The sequence below is a fragment of the Bison bison genome, unplaced genomic scaffold (assembly GCF_000754665.1).
Source record: "Bison bison bison isolate TAMUID 2011002044 unplaced genomic scaffold, Bison_UMD1.0 scf7180017864093, whole genome shotgun sequence".
NCBI classification, from domain to species: Eukaryota; Metazoa; Chordata; class Mammalia; order Artiodactyla; family Bovidae; genus Bison; species Bison bison.
In genome coordinates, this window is record NW_011494665.1 from 2,584,095 (window position 1) to 2,603,431 (window position 19,337).

Here is a 19,337-nt window from a genome sequence, read left to right on the forward strand (position 1 = left end):
ATACAGTAAAAATTAATACATCATTGCAAATCAACTATACTTCAATAAAATAAATTTTTCAAAACACGATCAGCTGTTTTCTTTGTGGACATTCGGCAGCCTTACTAAGCATTTTGAAGTTACCTGAGAAAAAGAAACAGCCTAATTGAATGCTACATATTCCCATAGTGCGAGTGTTTGGGGATCTCACTGAAAAATCTCATTGTATTCATGTTTTGGATAGTCACTGAAAATTGCTGGTGTGAAATAAGATGTGGCTGAGGTTGTTTTAAGTAACACACATCAGCAAGAAGACCAGAAGTTTCGTAGAGAGACCAAGGGGTGGTCAGTATTTGAAGGATCGTGTAGGGCTGGCTCCCCTGCTCAGGACTATTTACCTGATGGCCACTCAGTCGGCTCACCCAGCCAGCCCGCATGGCCACCACGCTGCCTGAGCGGCTGCCAGGCCCCGCCCGGCCTTGGACACTGCTCGGACCAGCATCAGGCCTTGGAACAGCATGCTTCTGCTATGCAGGAGGGCACCGTGTTTCCTGCCTCGGGCCTGTGCTTCTCACAGACGTGGGGGAAGGCTTGGTGTCCTTCTGCATCAAAAAATAAGGAAAGCGCTTTCCTCAGTGGTCGTTCCAGTAACTGAGTGTTCCTTGCCATCCTCTACAGGATCCCCCATCTGCTCTCTCATTCTCTCTTCTGGAAAGAGCATCATAGCCTTACCATCCTAACAGTTGATGTGGTGAAGAGGGGGGGCCACCCTCTTCCCTTTCCTGCTCCTTACACTCACTCCCACACCCTCTGTGGGGCCCGCACAGCCAAGCCACCATGGGACATCTGTTTCCTGTGTCACTTTCTGCAAGACAGGGACCAACCTCCCAAGAAACCGTGGCCTCTTCAAGGATGGGCCCCATAGGTGCGGTTGATCGTGTGGCTTTCTTCTGATTCCCCGGGGGCTGGGGAGCCGCACAGCGGGGCCTGGCGCTTCAGCTTTCGGTCTGAGTTACACAATTTCCAGGTTTCCATGCAGTTTCCTCCTCCCCAGCCCTGAACTGTTTACACAGCAACTCTTATCCACAGAGCATTCACATGAAGGCTTTCCTCTGTTTGGAAGATTTGGGATGGCAGAGTCCCAGAGTTTCCTATGGAGGATCCTTTTCAATAGGGGACAGATGCAGCCTGATGATGGAGAGGTTCAGGGTTGACTTGTGATTCCGTTAACAGCCCCTGTTCAATAAACAGTCTTCTGATGAATAATGGCCCTTCCTTTTCCTCCCCCCAGGTCCATCACCTGATAATGATGTAAAAAAGCCGAAGCACCTACGCCCTTTCCAGAAAGTCCAGGGCTCATTTGGGGAAATAACTTCCAAAATGAAAGTCTTTGAGAAATTGCAACTTATTTCTTAAACTCACCTGATTTTTTTCCAGAGGTAATTTAATCCTGCATTAAGGAAAAGCTCACCCCCAAATGGTTCTCCTTGACTTAAATCCATGTTTCCTCACCCCTTTCCCCGAGTAACCATGCAAGTCTTTCCTTGAAAGGACCCAGGCGCCAAAGCATCATTATCTCCCAGGCATATTTTTTGGAACTTATTTATTTCAAACATTTACAATTTTCATTTTAAATGCAAAATAGCCGGTTAAAAGAAAAAACACTGAAAAAAATTATACTGACCCTTTGCCCCATATACAGACATCACCAGCCTTTGGTATTTGCTTTCAGATAATTAGGTTAAAAAAAAACACACCAAACTTAAAACTATTATTTCTCTCCAGAAAAACATAAAGTTGAGGTATTCTATTTAACAGATGTGTGCTCTCCATCCAAATACGGTTTCTCTATTAATTAACAGCCTTGCTACACGCTGTTCCAATCCTTTCCTTCTGAAGTAGATCTGCATTTGAGCATATGTTCATACATCTGACAATGTTCCTTAATCATCATTAAGGTTGCCATAGAAACCTGCTGGTGCTGGAGCCAGGCTACACAGAGGACGCGATGCTAGAAGGACCTTTCGGGGATGCTCGGGAGTGTCTGGCACAGAAGTGGAGCCAGCTTGGCAAAAGCCCCGCTGCCAACTGCTGCGTGGGAGCCTGGGATCCAGGCTCATGCTCCCAGGAACCACCAGTTGCCCCTGCTTCTCCAAATTAAGACAGATTTCTTACCAACTCAATCTGGAGCTGGGTGTCAGACTCCTCCCCAACTGGGGCAATCTTAAGTGCCTCTGATGAAGCGATATAGCCTAGAACCAAAGCAGCCAGGCAAGACATTCCTGAACATTCTACAGGAAACCCACAAACCATGACCACCCCCAGTCTGCCCCACTGAGCTCTGTTGAGCCGAGGTCTGCTCCCCACCAGGTGGGCTCCCAATCCGTTCCAGGAGCAGATCCCACCCCTTGTAATGGTGTGTCCTTCCCTCGGGGACAGCAGACAAATGACAGAGACTGTGGTGAGCCCAGAGCCTGGCAAACAAACTACCAAGGGCAAGGCTCCATCAGGGCAAAGAGCTTTCAGAGTTACCGAAGGCTTTGCAGAAACAGTCAACGCTACTTCCTCAACACTTAAAAACAAAAATTTTTTCTCATTAATGCTACAAGAATTAATGACCACTTTAACTGAAACCCTGAACTAGCATATTTTCAATGTTTCCCACCCAGCGGCATAAGCTGTCCATCTGTAATAAAAAATTGTCGCTGGGCTAACATTTCCTTCTGGCTGTGTAGCAGATTGCTACAGGTATTAGGTGAGTAGCATCACACGTGTGCTGTAGAAACACAGGTAAGAATGACCTGTGAACTGAAACACACATTCACTGACCATAGATTCAAAGACAGAGAGAGCATAGGGTGTATACCTATGTACACTGAGCAAGAGAAGACATATATTTTTCCTTCATCTATACTAGCTTATAAAAAAATAAAGGGGGGGGGAGGCAGTTCCGTTCAAATAATAATGAAAGCAATAACAATTTGGAGATCAAAGCTGCCTAGCTCTCAGCAATCATGAGCTATCTGGATTTCACATCTTCCACCAGCACCGCTGCCTGGCTCTGCTAATATTACACGTGGGTAAAACTTTGTCAAGAGTTAACTGTGGGCAGAGAATCATCCTGTCTCATGCAGATTCTCATTTTCTATATTTCCCTTTAACAGCATTTTTGCTGGTCTCAGTCACGAAAACTTGAGAGAAAAACAAAACAAAACCACCTGCCTCACTTTTGTCAACTTCAGATTAGTTGCCAAAGGCAGCAACAGAGTCTGAAAGCTACAGCCAAAGCCAGCAATGAAAGTCACCACGTCGCCCAACGTCATAACAGCTTGAGCCCGGCAAACAGTAAACAAAACATGATCATTTCTGTCCTTTTCCCACCTGTCTGGTGCTGGTGGTTGTTCTTCTAAAACAGGAGACTACTAGAAAAGTGTTGTGGTCTGGTACATTTTTAGTGGTGGGTTGCACGACAGATTTTAATCACAGCTTCTTTCTGGGACTTCCCAGGATACTTGAGGGTGCTTGTCTAGGTAACCACTAACTTACTGAATTTTCAAAGCCTAGACAGAAAAGTACACCGCAGTGGTTGGCACAGTGTCACGCCTCGACGTTCAGTCGATGCTCCAATACTCGCTGAACACAATCACATTCAAGGAACTAACTAAAAAGAGGAAGGCATCAAGGTTAGGATTTTTTTTTTTAAATGAACCTCGTCTGATACCGGAGAATTCATGGCTTTCAGTGGTGGGGATTTTCAGCTGACCTGCTGAGTAATCGTGGGACGCTGGCTTCCCAGCACTGTGACCTGGGAGCTGGACACCATTTCCTTCTCGACCGCCTGGGGGAGTAGTAACAAGCTGCCTTTTCCGCTAAATTAGAAAAGAGGCAGAGTTGTTTTTTCTCTCTCTCTCTTTTTTTTTTTTTACTTTTTAAGGCAAAAACAAAATTTAGAATGAAAACAGAGTCTCTTCTCTTATAGGGGAAAATCTTTTCTCGTCCTTTGTCACTTGATTCAGTTTTATGCTAAACAAAGTCATTGTGCCTTTCGCCTGTTATTTATATACCGACTCTCAACTAATACTGGATGCTCTACCCTCTGAAGATAAGAGAGTCAGCAGTTTTTTAAAAACCACATTAAAATCCATTCTTGCCAGGTTCTTTTGTCTTTTTGCATAAATATTATCTTCCCTGGTTACTCAGGCTCAGTTGAAAACAAAATAAACAAAGCTGGAGCGAGGCAATGCTGATTTCACAACTGGCAGAAGCCTTCCTGATGCCAGTTCTCCTTCTGGGGAACCGGGGAAGTGGGGGGACGGTGTGCAGAGGCCTCCAGCCCCCCTCAGCAATGCCACTACAGATAGCTTGGAGACCCTGCCCCACTCCCCTCCTTCCTCTCCTGAAGTCCTGGGATCCAAAAAGGGAACTCGAGCCAGTGCACTCGCTTCTGGATTCAGCAAGTGCCTAGGACGACCATTCACATTCAGAAAATGCTGATGAGGAACTAATTATAATTCCATTTCAAACCATCAGGCCCTGAGATACTGTCTGCCCCCACCTCAGCTGCGGGGGAAAGAAAAGCACAAGAGACCTTCTCCCACACTCAGGCCTAGAAAAAACGGAATTTTGAAGGCACTTGGGTTTCTAGAGTTTGAGCTAGAAGAGGAGGGTCAAGACATAAGCGACTTGGGGAGTCTGGCTAGAAATCTATCCCAGCCGTCTGAGGTTGCCGCTCCTGGTGGTGGGCGGGGATGCGCAGATGGCCAGTGGCTCATCCACACCAAAGCCCCGGGGCAGTCCCAAACCTCCCCAGTCACCCAGCTCTGCCCACCTGAGTGGCCAGTAGAGTCTTGACACCCATCTCTTCACGGGGGCCTGAGTTCACTCTCACCCTGTAATCAGGGCATTGGGGTCAGGGTGATTCAAAACTCAACCAACACAGCAAATCTTTTTTGTCACCCAGCATAGAATTTTCTGTGAGGCGCTTCTGTAAAGGTGAAGCCAGAGGCCCCGAGTACCTGAGATAAGCTGGCATGGCAGTGAGGAGCGACTTGTGCTAAGCCAGTCTATGTTTCAGCATCCACACAGTCCAGGGGCCTGACGCCCCAGGCTGCTAGGCCTACCCATTATCTGGGGAAGAAGTAGTCTCTGTTGCTGACGTCATAAGGGCTTCCAGGGCCCTTAGCATCCGGCCGGCTGTTCCTCGATGTGTTGTCAGATTCAAGGCTGCTGGGGGACACCGGTGGGGAGATGAGGGGGACAAGCGCTGGGGTAGGCTTGGGCCTCTCAGGAACCAGCTGGCCCAAAGAATACGACGGGTGTGCACTTGTCTTGCCTTCTTTCAGAGCCTGCAGTTTCCCCGTCTTCTTGAACCTTCACACAGACACACAAAGACAAACCACGCAAATGTTGAGTTCCTGCTGTGATAAACCCAAGAGAAAAACACCAACAGCTGGCTGCCCTTGTGGGCTGACACTCTTGGGTCTCAGCTCCAAGGATTGATAACTATTTATTCATTGGCTGCTTTTTGTCACCAGGAGCTACATAATCCTCTGAAGAGATATCAAAAATACCCCAAGGGAATAGGTATGCATGGTGGGTCCAATTTACCAATGGGGAAACTGAGGTTTTGAGTGCCTCTTTGTAGCACCTGAGAACCTAATTTGTTCTTTGTTCTGCTCCACTCAGACGGTAAAGAATCCATCTACAATGCAGGAGACCTATATTCGATTGCTGAGTATGTAAGACTCCCCTGAAGAAGGGAATGGCAACCCACTCCAGTATTCTTGCCTGGAGAATCCCATGGACAGAGGAGCCTGGCAGGCTACAGCCCATGGGGTCATGAAGAGTCAGACATGGACATGACTGAAAGACTAACACAACCATAGAGGCAGCCCAGGGGGACACGTTCTCAGTCTCAATCCATTTACTTAAAAAAAAGAGAGACAGTATTCTTTCAGTGGGGAAGGAAAAGGACTGTCCTGCTCCCTCAACACCCCTCCTTCACTTCTGGCTTCCAATATGCTCATAGTCCCCAGTTCTCCCTACACCCCTGGGTCCCCTCCCACCACACTGGCACATGCACACAGCCTCGGCCATGGGCACCACTTGGGCACGAGTGACTCATTTGACAGGAAAGTCGATGTTAAACAGGAAGGAGATAGACATCTCTCTGATCACAGCTTCGTTCACCCTGCTCCACTCTGGGCCCAAAGCCAGGGCTCAGTAACTGAGAAAAGTCACTTGACAGCCCAAAGAAAGATGAGATGGTGATAGCAATCTTCAAAGGTACAGTCAGGGCTCCTCCCTGAGTCGAGCGGGGCAGCCCATCTTCCCCCCCACCCCCGCTTCCCACTTTGTCACCTACTAACTTACTGCCCACTGACCCCAAAGGGGGAGCAAAGTGGTCTCTCTCAATTCTACCAAATGTCAGCTACTTCAGGAAGGGCTGGGAGGGGAGAGGGGAAACCAACATCAAAAACAAGGTTTGGGGATTTTCCTTAGGTTTCTTTTTATATCGACAGGCTATTCCTGTCCTTGTTATGATAAATAATTGATAGCTGGCTCCACATATGCCATTGGCTCTTAGCCTGTTATCCAAATGGAACAAACAGTCTGCAGAATGTGACTTGGGCTTCGCCATTCAGGCACTGCACAGGAAGAGAACACAGCAGGGCGCTTACTGGAGCTATGCTGGGTTCTTGGGTGGAATCCTCTCTCGTGAGAGAACTGAAGACAGAGTCGTTACACTCTGGATTTCAAAACATTCAGCCCCTCTGATCCAAGATTTCCACTTCTGGGACTGTACCCTCAGGAAAGCACATAGCCATGGAAAAAGCTTTATGCACAAAGATGTTCAACACAGTCTTGTTTATAAAAGCAAAACAACAGTCCAACCACCCAATAATAGGAGGTTGGTTAAGTGATCTTGGGTCTATGCATCTAATGGATAAGTGATGAAAGTGAGGTTTACAAAAAATTGTAATAATAAGAAGTGCTTATAACTAATGCTACATTTATTTAAAAGGCAGGATTCAGAGTTATGGATACAGAATAATCATGGCTCTGAGAAACAAACCCTGGTGGTCCAGTAGTTAAGACTCCTTGCTTCTTATGCAGGGGGTATAGGTTCAACCCCTGATTGGGTAACCATCATGCCACACAGCCAAAACAAACAAACAAGAGACTATGCTGAGGAAAAAGACTTGGAGAAAATTCATCTAAATGTAAAGCGCTCTTGATCTGGGTGTCAGCTGCATGGGTGTCTTTGTGGAAATGCATGGGACTGTACACTTATGACATCTGCACTTTCCTGTATGTTTGTCAGACTTTTACATTTTAAAAATTAACAGTCGCTATCTTTGCTTAATGTGTGATTTTTATCCCTTGCTTTGTTGTTGTTCAGCCCCCAGGTTGTGTCTGACTCTTCACAACCCCATGGACTGCAACACACCAGGCTTCCCTGTCCCTCACCATCTCCTGGAATTTGCTCCAGTTCATGTCCATTGAGTCAGGGATGCCATCCAACCATCTCATCCTCTGTCACCCTCTTCTCCTGCCCTCAATCTTTCCCAGCAGCAGGGTCTTTTTGAATGAGTCAGCTCTTCGCATCAGGTGAAGTATTGGAGCTTCAACTTCAGCATCAGTCCTTCTTTGCTATTTGTCAGTATTCACCAAACTGCCGATATTTAGGAAATAATCCTGTGTCACAATTTTTTTAAAGTTTCTATTGATGTTACTTAACCCACATGGAAAGCAGTCTCTGTCCTCAGATTTTTTCAACTGGATGGGTAACTGAGAAAGGTGAGCTTTCCTTCTTTTGAAATATTTTGAGGAGTGAATGCGACTTTTTCAGCAAATCACTAAGCTCAAAGGGGACTTAGAAACCTCTGAGCCTGTGGTCCGTCAAACCTGGCACTGCCCTGCCCTTGGCAGGTGTCTGAGCACTGCCTGGAAAATTTCATGGACAGAGGAATCTGGCAGGCTATACAGTCCATGGGGTCACAAAGAGTCGAACACAACTGAAGTAACTGAACATGTATGCATGCAATAGTTTGTTTTAAGAAAAGGTTCTGCAACTAAAAGAGATTTTTTAAAAACACTTTAAAAACTTATAAAACACTTATAATTAACCACGGAGATGGGAGAGTGTGATTTTAAAATACTGAAATGAAACAATACATTCAATACAAAATGATTTAAATCATAGGCATATACATAGGAAGTCCTCATCTAATAGTGCTAGCCATTCTAAATAAATGTGCAGAAAAGTAACTCTCTGCTATGAAAATCCTATTTTCCCAGTGCCCAATGGCATAAAACAGCTATAAATGGGGGGCACAGTGGGGCACAGGAAGTACAGTGGGAAGAATGGCCCTTTTAAGCTACAACATCCCTTTAAAAAGATAGTACACCTTTTTCAACAGCACACTTAAATTTTTAAAAATTGTCACTGATATTGATGGAAAAATACTTGGGAAAATACTGTGCTTTGCTTGAGACACAAAATAAATGTACTAAAAATAGAAAGATGGTGTCACAGGTGGGTGGGCTTGCCTTCCTCCATCTGCCTCTCATTCTATCCACTGTGATCATCTGGCCACCCCAGTGGTCACGGTGGCCTAACCATTTTGGTACCCCAGGCTCCCGCAGCATCTCTTGATACTCATTTTTTTTTTTTTTTTAGCTGCACTGGGTCTTCGTTGCTGTGCGTGGGCTTTTCTCTAGTTGCAGGGAGCAGGGGCTACTCTTTATTGCCATGCACAGGCTTCTTATTGCGGTGGCTTCTCTTGTTGCACAGCACAGGATCTAGGGCTTGCAGGCTTCAGTAGCTGTGGCACCTGGGCTCAGTAGTTGCGGTTCCCGGGCTCTAGAGCACGGGCTCAAACAGTTGTGGTACGCAGGCTTAGCTGCTCTGTGGCATGTAGGATCTTCCCGGACCAGGGATCAAACCCATATCTCCTGCATTGGCAGGGGGCTTCTTTACCACTGAGCCACCAGGGAAACCCCTACTGATACTCCTTTTTTTGACATGGGGGACTTTGGAAATAGTGTGATTTTTCACTGTTTGAAATTAACTGGCCTCTTTCCAAATAAATTAGCCTTATACAGGAGGATGGAAACTCATCGGGCTAGGAAATAAATAACTGCTATGTTTTCTGCACACGGCACTGTGCCTTCAGGGACTCTGGTTGTGCAGCAACCAGCCAGTGTACAAGCACCATCAGCACATTAGCAAACCAGGGCTGTGATGAGCGCTGTGGCCGATCCCAGCCTAACACTTCTCTCCCAGTGGTTAACAGCACAGCAGGAGAGCACCGCCTGTTAGCGGGGCCACCGGCCGACAGTGGACATATAGGACTAGGCCCACCTCTTAGCCGACTGCAGGCTGGCGCAGTGGGCAGGCACTCTTGGGACAGGACTCCTTGTCCTGTCTCTGCTATTAACAAAGTGTGTGTTCCTGGGCAAGTCAGCTTACCTGTCGTTACTGTTGTGTCATTTGTAAAACTCAAGAGTTTGACTAAATGACCCCTAAGGCCCTAACCAAGAAGTATAAGCTGTGAGTCTGAACCTTAGCCTCACCCTGACTAGCTGTAATCACCCTTCTTTTTTTCAGCTCTAATTTCCTCACCTGTCAAGAGGAAATCATAATCATGATATTTATTCTACACAGCCTGTGGTGGGTTATGCTAAAGACCTTTTGAAGCCCTAATGATAAAGAAATAAAGAGAACACAGAAGTACGTGTCTGAGGTAAGGCAAGGAATCCCTTAGAACAGGGGTCTCCAACCTCCGTGATCTAATGCCTGATGACCTGAGGTCAAGCTGATGTAACAGTAATAGAAATAGAGTACACAGAAATGTAACGCACTTGAGCCATCCTGAAGCCACCCCTCTACCCTCTGGTCCATGACTGTCTTCCACAAAACTGCTCCCTGGTGCCAAAAAGGTGGGGGACCACTGCTCTATAGGGTCTCTGGTGGATTATGAGAAAGTCCATTTGAAACCCAGATGATACAGATACAGAAAGAAGAGGTATCTGAGGTGAGGCAAAGAATCCCTTAGAAGGGAGTAGGAAGACCTCTGAAAGCTGGCAGGGCCCCTCTCTGGCCCAAAGATATAAAAGACTGAGTTCTTGACTCCTCCAGGCAGTTACTCTTTAAGAACCTTATCTTCTGCACACCCTTGGAACAGCTTGGTTGCTACTTCATTGAAAAATCAAAGCAAAAACAACCCCAAACACAGTGTGAGTTGTTATTTTCCTCATCTTCCAACCCAGACCACCTTGGTGGCTAAGTTATTTCAGGGTCACTGTGAGACTCCAATGAGTGGAGTCTCGTGGAGCACGTGGAAAGCTGTCTGCTAAAGTCTTACCCGTCCTTCCCAAACACCTCAAAGACCACCTCTCACAATCACGGGGTAGAATCTTTGCAAGTTACAAACAAGGGAAAAGACAGGAAAAACAGAAAGAAATAGGATGGAATTTCTCCTCTCCTTATATTATTATTGGAATTTACCACCATCCGAAGCCAGAGCCCAGCCTCATTTCCTTTAGGGCTTCAGCATATGCAAAATTGCCAGTTCCTGCAGTAAAATCGTGAATACTGGAAGTTTTCTTTATTGCCCATTCATTGGGAGCTCTGTTAGGTGACTTCTCTGCAAGCTTGGGAATGAATGGCAACACCAGTGACTAAGTGGAGACAGACTTGGATGATTAGGCATGGCACGGCAGTGACCAGAGTGCCAACCAAGCCCTCACCAAGACTGGAGGGGGGCACCAGGATAGGACATTTAAAAATGACCCACTACATCTGCTTATTTTAAAACACAGAATATCCCCAAGGAGGTAGTCTAGCCAGGCACTTCAGAGTTACCCGTGCACTTCTGCTGCGGTGCTCCTCAAGTGGTACTTTACTCATTTTAGTCTGTGGCTCTTAGGAGAGGAAGGGTATGTTCATGTTGCAATCTCAGAGCCTAAGGTGTTTCTTCAGTGTCTAACACACACTTTCACAACCAGGCTTTCCTGCCTCTTCTGCTCCCTCTCAGGCTGCTCCTTTTCAGTCCCTTTCTCAGCTCCTCCTCTTCACAATATTCCAGTTGTACTCCACAGATGACATTTTTGGCCCCATCTTCTCCCATGGCCCCAACTACCATCTGCCTGGTGGCGATGATCTGAATGGCCTCCCAAACTTGCCCACTTGGGGTTTCCCCAGTCGTACCAAGATGTAAGCATTGTTTTTCTACTTGGTTGTTCTGCTTAAGCCAGAAACTTAAGGGTCAGACTTGATTCCTTCCTCTCCTTCATCCTTCCCATCTAAGCTGTCATCAGATCTTTCCATTCTACCTCTCAAATATATCTGGAATCCACTCGTAGCTCTCCAACCCATGGCCACCATCCTAGCACTGGCAAAGCTAGATGTGAAGCCTGAGAATGCCGCGGGGCCACCCCGGGGCCCTTCTCACCTCAGGATGATGCCGATGCAGAGGAGGGTCCCGAAGGCCAGGCTTCCTCCAGCCACCAGGAATGCGGGCAGTGGTACCGAAGTAGAATCTTGCACTAGAAAAAAAAAAAGTAAAAGGGAGAGGAAGAAGAGGAGGAAGAGGAGCAGAGGAAAGAAGGGGGAAAAAAAAAATAAACCACTCAGCAGGTGCTGCCAAAACCTCAAAAGAACCTCACCCCTGGAGGAGGAAACAGCTCTGCCTGGCAAACTTGTCAGTGTTCTGGCCAAAGCCAACTCTAGAAGGTCTCCCCCAGCACAGTCTGACAGACCCCAGGATGCCACCACTTGGCAAGAGATACACCTCCAGCTCAGAGCTTCTGAGTGCCTGCGGCCAGCCACAGACTCCCACTCACTTTCAGAGCAGCTTTTCTAGTGGCACTCAGCCGGCCCCACGAGGCACGGGGGAGTGCAAGAAGCAGAGCCTCAGGGGACCTCCTTGACAGCAGCTCCTGGAGGCGCGGATGCTTTAAATCAAGTGTCTGGGTGCAGCTGTCCCCACCGGATCATCACTTCTCACCTGTTTCCCCAGTTGGTACGCAAGCCCCAGCCATCTGAATTTCAGTCCATCTTTCTCACGCATATTCCCTCTCCTGTACCCGCGTTCTCTTCTCCCCTAGAATGCTCATCCACCCTTGCTGCACCCTTTCCCCTTGGCTGGCCAGTCCCCCTGCTTGGCCTTTGAATCTCACATGAGATGAGAAGCACTCCCTTTGAGAAGTGATCCTGCTCCACGCTGGCCCGCCTTGCTTACTCCCCCAGCTCCACCTCCAGCCTAAACTCCCTGAAAGCAGGGACCATGTGTGTCTTTTTCACTTTCAACATTCCAACTCCTCACGTGGTGCCTTGCACAAAGCAGGCCCATCTAAATATTTCATTGAATGAATGTGAAAACAAACTAGCTTCACAAACAACCATCTCCTTCCAGAGAAAGCTCCTTCCCCTGGCTGCCAGAGACAGACCCTGGGCTAGACAGAGAGTAGTCTAAGCTAAATCACCATTCCCTTCTGCTGAAAATGCAGACACTTACAGTCTCATGGACTTCGGATTCAGGCTCTTCCACCCTAAATGGTACCCACTGCTGATAAAGATGGGATGCCAGTCATCACTCCAAGTGTCTAGTAGATGCAGGCTTTGCCTTAGCACTGACCACAAGGGCCGGTGTCTCCCAGTGTGTCCCACGTCTCTTGGCAGAGACAGGCATTTCGTGTACGCTTGGCTTACTCTTTCACTAATACTTCATCATCTTTTGTATTTGTTCCTTCCTTCATTCAACAAATATTTACTGAGTGTCTGTCACGTGCCAGGCTTTGTTCTAAGCCTCAGGGATACAGATAATTGGATGACAGAAAGACTCCTGGCTTCCTGGATCTTACAGTCTAATCAAGGGAGACAGACAAACAAATACATATCTAATAAGATGTCAGCACTGACAAAGGCAATGATGGAAAATAAAGCATAGAAAGGGAAGCGTGACAGTAGAGGGTTCTGTCAAATTGGGTGATTGGGAAAGGCCTCCCTGGGCAGGGGGGTGAGGGGGGACATTTGAGCAGAGGCCTGGATATATGAAAGGGCTGTCCAAGGGGAGGTCAGGGGAAGAGCATCCAGGCAGAGCAAGCAGTAGGTGCAAAGGCCATGCGGTGAGCATGTGTGGAAGTGAGGAAGGCAGAGCAGATGAGCAAGAGAGAGGAGGAGGTGATACCTCAAGATCAGGGCCTGACTTCGTGGAGACTAGGGTCTTTGTTAGGTCTTCAGCTTTTACTCTGGGAAACAAGATGGTGTTGAGCCAAGAAGAGCTTAAATTTGTGTTTTAAGAGTCATTCTGGCTTTTGGCTGGAAAAGAGTCAGTTGGGGGTTAAGACAAAAGCCAGGAGGGACATCCAGTGGGTGAGTGGCTGACTCCACGTCCTCAGTACAGGGAGTCCGAGTTCAAGCCCTGGTCAGGGAACTAAATTCCACATGCCACAACTAAAAAGAATCCAGGTGCCACAGCTAAGACCCAGCATAGCCAGATAAATAAATAAATATTAAAACAAAAGACTAAAAGCCAACAGACCAGCAGGCAGACCCTAAAGTCCTCCTTGAGAAAAGACAGCAATGGCTGGGCCAGGTGTTGGCAGTGGAGGGGTGAGAAGTGGTCAGCTCCTGGACAAACCTCAGGATACAACTGGCAGGGCCTGCTGGAGGACGGGACATGGGATGAGGCATAGCAGAGGAAGCCTGTCTCACCTTCCAGCCTCAGCAACCCAGAGGAGGTATTGTCTTTACCGAAATGAGGAAGAAGGATGAGAACAGATTTGGGTTGAAGAGGCGGGGAGGCATCAAGCATTCTCTTTTAGACACGTCAGGTCTGAGAGTTTTGGTAGGTATCAGGTGGACATGTCACCTAGGTAGTTGGATACACCAGTCTGGCTGGATCTTCATGGGAAGGTCAGAGATGGGGCTGTACATTTGGGAGTCATCAGCCCATAGACGGTCTTTAAAGACACAGGGCTGGATTAGACAGATCATTGGTGAGAGTGTCTAGAGAAGACTCAAGGGTTCTTCCTCCACTGTATCCCCTGAACTGCTTGTTGCCCCAACCTCCTGCTGTCCCACCCACACCATTCATTCAAATGGCACCTCCTCTGTGAACTTTCTATGATTCCCTCAGGACTCTAAATCCCCTTTGCTTTACCTATGGCTCCCTTTTGGCCACATTCCACTCTCTGCTAGTTACCGCTTTAGTCTTTGCCAGAGCCTCCCCCCTGGATGGTAGACTCCGGGACAGCAGGGATGGGTTCGACTCCAAGTTCCCAGCTGTGCACGCAGAGCTTAGCCCCAGGTGTTTGGCAGGTCCCCCTAAGTTCACTACACTAGGTGGGGCTTTGCAATAGCAATGGCAGGGCATGGGCAGCCAGGCATGGCAGGAATCTGCCCAGTTAAAGGTATGGAAGCCAGGGACTCCCTCAGAAAGCCCAAGAACCATCAGGTGAATGCGTTCAGCTGCTGAGCCTCCAGAGTCTGGACTCCATGAGTCCCATCCATATATTAATAGTAAAGCAAACACAGGACCTGGGATCTTTCCCTTTCCTTTTTTGGGGGCTGCGCTAGGTCTCGGTTGCTGTGTGACCTCTTCTCCAGCTGTGGCAAGCGGGGGCTACTCTCCAGCTGTGGTGTGCAGGCCTCTCGTGGCAGTAGCTTCTCTTGCTGTGGAGCATGGGTTCTAGGGCACTTGGGCTTCAGCAGCTGCAGCATGTGGGCTCAGCAGCTGTGGCTCAAAGACACTCGAGCACAGACTCAATAGTTGTGGTGTCCAGGCTTAGTTTCTCTGCAGCATGGGGGTTCCTCTAGGATCAGGGATCAAACTCATGTCTCCCCAGTTGATTGGCAGGGGGATTCTTTACCACTGAGCCACCAGGGAAGCCCTGGTTGGGATCTTTCTTGATGGAAACGTTACTAAGTTTCCCTAGTCTTGCAGGTATAGGCAATCAGAAGCATTGGAATGAAGGCCTTCCCAAAGATTTATTTCATTCCTCAAAAGGGTATTTCAATACAGACTTTAGTAATTTTGTTTGTAGCACATTCATTTGTATTCTGGGCCAAATGTGACGTTGTTTACTGATTTATCTTACTCTTTTTACGGTCCCTTCACCATATCTTAGCTAACGATATCAAACTTGAAAGTATAAAGTAATAAAAGACTATTTCTGCCATCGATCCTTTTCATTAAGCAGACCAGCCCTCTGCCAACACTTCCAAAAAGAAAGGACTTTCTGCAGAGACAAGTTCTTTTGTGCCCCATAAGCAACAGAAACTCAAAAATATCCAGTCCTTACCTGGGAGGCTGGTTGTTTTTGCAGAATCTTTGGAGAAAATATTTTCATTATCTTCAGTAGTAGTAGGTGCCTAAAAGAAATATTCCTCACTGTGAGCCTCTTTCTGCAGATTCCACCATCGTTCAGGACCCAGCTCAGACACTATCTCCTCCTTCACCTCCTGCCTGATCCACCCATGGCAATCCTTTCTCCAGCTCATGGACCTCTCCTTGTCTGACCCATCACTCTCAACTTACTTGTATCTATAGCTCACCTACTCAGGGTAGGGATTTCTTCCCACATGTCTCTCCACCAGGAGCTTAAGGGCACACCCCTTCCACAGAGGAGATACTCAATAAGTAACCTGAAACAGCAGATGTATTATGGGTCTGGTGCCAGGGCGTGGGTACTACCACTTACTGGGAAAAGCTCAGGCTAGAATCTTGGATCCACTACTTACTAGTTATGGAAGGCAGCGGAAATTTCTTAATCCACATGGGCATCAGTTTTCCTCCCTTGTAGGCATGACCATGGGCTTCCCAAGTGGTGCTAGTGATAAAGAACCCGCCTGCCAATGCAGGACACATAAGAGATGTGGGTTCTATCCCTGGGTTGGGAAGATCCCCTGGAGAAGGACATGGCAACCCACTCCAGTATTCTTGCCTGGAAAATCCCATGGACAGAGGAGCCTGGTGGGCTATAAGAGTCAGACATGACTGATCAGTACAGGCATGATCATTAGGGCACCCAAATCTTGGTGATCATAAAGGTCAAATGAGGGAGGAGATGCCAGGCTTAGAGCCTAGTGAGGCGTGGCAAGTTCTCAGTGTCAGTTCCCTCCACCCTCCAGCCCCGTGAGTGTGGGCTGCACCCTGGAGCTGTTCCCGCTGGTGCCTGGACAGTCCTGCATCCAATACGGCCAAGATGCAAGACCCTGGCTCTTCCCCATGCTGCCCAGCTCCAGGAGTGGCTGAGCCTCCCCGCTTAGCATTGACGGAATTAAGGACCAGGAGATGAGATATAGTTGAATGGGAAATTGGATTACACAAGGATTTGTTAAGCAGCTTCAGAAGTAATCCTCTTTTCAGAAAATTATGACACCAGGAGTCCATAGGGGAAGAGCACAGATACACAAGCTAAGCTATCGGGATGCCCAGAGGTTCAGAGATGAAACAGCAGCCCCCAGACACACAGCTGCTCAGTGAGCCAGGCCAGAACCAATCCACACTTTACGTGGCCTATATCACTGGGACGAGAGAACTGCTCTTCCCCTGCTTTACAGAGGTGTGCTTTACAGAGCCCCTGTGTTCAGGCTAGTTGCTCACAGCCACATTTCTGGTAAGTGGTAGAGGTGCAATTGGAGTCAACTTCTGCCTGACGCCAGCCCACAACCCTCAACTCTAGGTGCTGTCGCCATGACCCTTTTATAAGAACATGAGCTCACCTGCGTGGAGGTGGGCAGCTTGGTTGTAGTAGAACTCCTGGACTCTGTGGATAGAATAGTCATTATTAATTATTCATGAACCCTGAAGTCCCGACTGATAGAATAAAATTAATCATAGTGAATCTTACGCTGAAAACAAGCAACTATCCAACCCTAAAGGACTAGCCATACAAATTCTGATATAATCATACATTGCAATAGTCTTTAAAAATATCTCAGAAAACAACTAAGAATATGATATAATGAAAAATGTGAGACAAGAAAAAGTCCATATAGTGTGATCCAAAGTTTTGCGTGTGGTGTGCTAAGTTGCTTCAGTCGTGTCCAACTCTTTGCGACCTCATGGACTGTAGCCTGCCAGGTTCCTCTGACCATGGGACTATCCAGGCAAGAATACTGGAGTGAGTTGCCATTTCCTTCTCCATGGGGATCTTCCTGACCCAGGGATCAAACCCATGTCTCCTGTGACTCCTGCATTGCAGGCAGACTCTTCACCACAGAGACACCTGGGAAGCCCATGTTATATGATATGCCATAATATATATTCTGAATACTCATTGGAAGGACTAAGGCTAAAGCTGAAGCTCCAATAATTTGGCAACCGGATGCAAACAGCCAACCCACTGAAAAAGACTGTGATGCTGGGAAAGACTGAGGGCAGAAGGAAAAGAGGGTGACAGAGAATGAGATGGTTGAATGGCATCGCCAGTTCAATGGACATAATCTTGGGCAAACTCTGAGAGATGGTGAGGGACAGGAAAGCCTGTCGTGCTGCACTCCATGGGGTCACAAAGAGTCAGACTTGGCTTGGCAACAGAACAACAACAACAACAAATATATATTCATACACAGAAAGAAAAAAAAGGAAGGATATACAGCGCCAGATATAAGCACCATTAACATTTTAATCTCCTGTATGCCCCTTTTTCAGAGAAGGCAGTGGCACCTCACTCCAGTACTCTTGCCTGGAAAATCCCATGGACGGAGGAGCCTGGTAGGCTGCAGTCCATGGGGTCGCTAAGAGTCAGATATGACTGAGCAACTTCACTTTCACTTTTCACTTTCATGCATTGGAGAAGGAAATGGCAACCCACTCCAGTGTTCTTGCCTGGAGAATCCCAGGGACAGGGGAGCCTGGTGGGCTGCCATCTATGGGGTCGCACAGAGTCGGACACGACTGAAGTGACTTAGCAGCAACATGCCCCTTTTTGCAATAAAAATATTTATCTAAACAACTGATTCTCTAGGACTTTGCTGGTGGTCCAGTAGCTAAAACTCCACACTCCCAATGCAGGGGACTCAGGTTCGATCCCTGGTCAGGGAACTAGATCTCCTATGTGGCAACTTAAGATCCCACATGCTGCAACTAAGACCCAGCTTAGCCAAACAAATAAATATATGTTTTTAAATTATGTAACAACAGACTCTTACTGCCTGGATGGATTTAATATACTGTGCCCAAGAAGGGAGGTGGACTGGGCACCCTCCTGGGCCCCTCCCGCTCCATGGGAACCACGTTGCTGCAGAAACCCCCAAGGCTGCAAAAGGGCAAGTATCAAAGCGAGAACGCTGACACGAGGCCTGACTCAGCCGCAAATATGGGCCCGAGGGACCAGGCACTGAATGCTCTGGAGTTTAAAATATTTTCTTTTCAGTTCATCATTTTTCCATCAAGAAATTAAAAATACCACAGAACCAGTTTATACAAAGATGTCGAGCCTCCCTGAGTCAGGAGTAGAACAACTAGCAAGGGATTGGAGGAGAGGGTGACCTTTCTTCTGCTCAGGACAGAACCTTCCAGAAGGGGCATGCATTCCCCAGGAGGGGAAAAACACCACACTGCAGCAGCACTGGAAGGGACACAAGAGCGTGTTCGCCCTCCGCATTGTACAGAGAGCCCAGAGAGGGAAAGCAACTTGTCCAAGGTCACAGAGCAACTCAGCCCCAGATCAACCTTGGATAAATGGGAGGGACAAGCCTCTTGTTCTTTTGTGTTCTTCCCAGCCCAACCTAACAGGGAACAATTAGACTCATAGCAGGGGATGACTGAAGGATTAAAGGAGGGTGTGGGGACGCTAGAAGGAAAGCTAAAACCAGGAGACAGGGACAACTCTACATAGGAAATATGGTTGACCATGGATGGTCATTCAGTCCAGTGGTTCTTAAACCCAGACATGTTCAGATTCATCAGTGGTCTTTTAGGTCCAATCCTTGACCTATAGCCTTAGAATCTCCATGGTAAGTTTCAGCCATCAGGGTCTTTAAAAGATCCCTCAAACCCAGAAAGATATTTCAGGAAGAAAAGGAGACCAGTGTACTTCTGACCCTGAGTTCTGGCCCCCAACATAATATGAAGTCCAGAAAAGGATGTGTAACCTTTGGTGGCTCAGATTTCCAGAGATTAAAGGAGGAATTTTCTCTCAAATAACCCAGGAATGCTACCAGACCGAACAAAATTTTTCCAACACATAGTTAAGGTTGTCTTACATAACAAGACTTTTTAAAAACCTCCCTAGATGACAATAATGTTAGTCTCTCAGTCGTGTCCAATTCTATGCAACCCTATGGACGGTAACCTGCCAGCCTCCTCTCTTCATGGGATTCTCAGGTAAGAATGCTGGAG

The 19,337-nt window shown here is 47.4% G+C and overlaps 1 protein-coding gene across 1 annotated transcript in view; it reads right to left on the reverse strand.

Moving 5' to 3' along the window:
- Window positions 1-1,575: 1,575 nt before the first annotated feature.
- The window catches only part of IL6R (interleukin 6 receptor), a 46,309-nt gene continuing 28,547 nt past the window's right edge, over window positions 1,576-19,337 (reverse strand). The window contains exons 7-10 of the mRNA XM_010838440.1: window positions 16,715-16,758; window positions 15,292-15,361; window positions 11,439-11,532; window positions 1,576-5,349 (exon numbers count right to left, since the gene is read on the reverse strand). Of these exons, the coding sequence (XP_010836742.1) occupies window positions 5,103-5,349; window positions 11,439-11,532; window positions 15,292-15,361; window positions 16,715-16,758 (455 nt within the window). The 3' untranslated portion in view covers window positions 1,576-5,102. The remainder of the gene's footprint in view (window positions 5,350-11,438; window positions 11,533-15,291; window positions 15,362-16,714; window positions 16,759-19,337) is intronic.